Consider the following 1793-nt stretch of genomic DNA (forward strand, 5'->3'; position numbering starts at 1 on the left):
TGGAAAGCCTTTTAAGTATGCTATGCTTTACTTATTTAGCTAGCCAACCTTGAGTGTCTTGAGTAATAATCTCATGTTGCCTATGAACAAGATCTTGGGTATGTTTATAAGAAATGAGCATTCATCTCTTATAGAACCGATTTTATGAGATGAGTTAGATTCATGAATTTCTTCAAAATATCAGAGCCTGCCACAGGACGAATGAGGACCTACACTACTTATCTCGTAACAAGGACCAGAAAAAAATACTGACCTGCACATAAAGGAGGGTGTTGAGAAATAATCTCACATCCATTACCTGTGGACAATATTTATAAGGAATAAGCAATTCTCTCTTGTAGAACCGGTTTTATGAGATGAGTTAGGTCATGAATTTTTTCAGAATGAAATCCATCTTTTAGCTCTTGGTATTCTACGTTGAATCTAGGACCCTTATGTTAAAGATTAATTGGCTGGTATATATGAGTGGTTGTACACAGGGATAAAAAAAAAAAAAAAAATTAACAAAAAATACATGTAAAAATATATTTTTAATAATATATACTTTGGAGTTTGGAGATGGAGAACAATCAACAATGTTTTAGTATGTGGAAGAAACCAATAGAAAAATAATGTGAGGTTTCCATGTCCATTAATGAGAAAGGGAATAAGCTTATAATTATATTAATATTGCAGGCAGCCTCATGCCGCAGCCCCAAAACCCATGTTGTTAAAGTTGCAGCAGACTCCCAAGGTAGCCATATTACTCTATTTGGCTGATTATGTTGAAAAATATTTGGAGAAACGAAAACAAAGTGAATCCTGGTCAGACCACCAGTCATGATCTTGCTGATCATGATAATCACCATTCTGCAGATCATGAAAATCCAGTTCCCAACAAGCAATTATCTGCAGATTCTCTGTTACAAAGAAGCAAGTCATGCGGTGAAGGAAGAGGAAGTGCTCCTGCGGATGAACTGACGCGTAGACTGCCTAAACCAGATGCTGCCGTTGAAGATGACAGGAACATGGAACCTTGCGAAAAGGGTTTCAAATGTGATCTTCTGTGCCTGTTCTTGCAAGTGTTTTGCGTGGGAAACGGAGTGAGTCCCGGAAATGAAGAAGTAGCGATCGCAGAAGTCATATCAAGGACAGTTTCCATGGAAAAATTCGAATGTGGGTCGTGGGCTTCATCCGCCATATGTCGTGGCAGTGATGAAAATGGAGACTCAAAGCATCTGTACTTCGATCTGCCATTGGAGTTGATCCGAAGTAGCGTGACTGACGATGCAAATTCACCGGTGACAGCAGCTTTTGTCTTCGACAAAAATCGTAAAGGAGTTCTAAAGAAGAATGGCACGAAATCAAATGAATCTTCGCTTCGCCATGTTCGTTTTTCTACATCGTGCCCTGACTCGCCAACTTTATGCATTTCGCCTCGATTGCTCAAGGCAAGGGAGGACTTCACTGCTTTCCTAGAAGCACAAAGTAAATAAATAAATAAAGCATCATGCACTATTCTCAGATTGCAATGTTTGTGTTGCTTTTTAATGATGCATTTGTATATTTGGTCATTTACCTTACAAATTTTTGGTGGCCATTTTGGTTGTGTTAGCACCTTTAAAATGGAGTATTGCATGATTAAGTTTTTGAAGTCTACTAATTTATATATATCTATAGCATTTTATGTTTCTTCCATTCTTAATTGTAGGCTACAAGAAAAATGCTTATTTGTGACGAAAACGGCCATTTACTACGAGAGAATGCATTGGTGTTTGTTGTTACGAAAACAGGGTTAGAATGGAAAATGCAAG

The 1793-nt window shown here is 37.8% G+C and overlaps 1 protein-coding gene across 1 annotated transcript; it reads left to right on the forward strand.

Annotated features, from left to right (window-relative positions):
* The first annotated feature begins 734 nt into the window (after positions 1–734).
* Positions 735–1522, forward strand: LOC109001236. The gene has a single exon (XM_018978435.2). It carries the CDS (start codon positions 762–764, stop codon positions 1473–1475), a length of 714 nt encoding a protein of 237 aa, XP_018833980.2. The 5' UTR covers positions 735–761; the 3' UTR covers positions 1476–1522.
* Positions 1523–1793: the final 271 nt, after the last annotated feature.

The sequence above is a fragment of the Juglans regia genome, chromosome 4 (genome assembly GCF_001411555.2).
Source record: "Juglans regia cultivar Chandler chromosome 4, Walnut 2.0, whole genome shotgun sequence".
Lineage (NCBI taxonomy): Eukaryota > Viridiplantae > Streptophyta > Magnoliopsida > Fagales > Juglandaceae > Juglans > Juglans regia.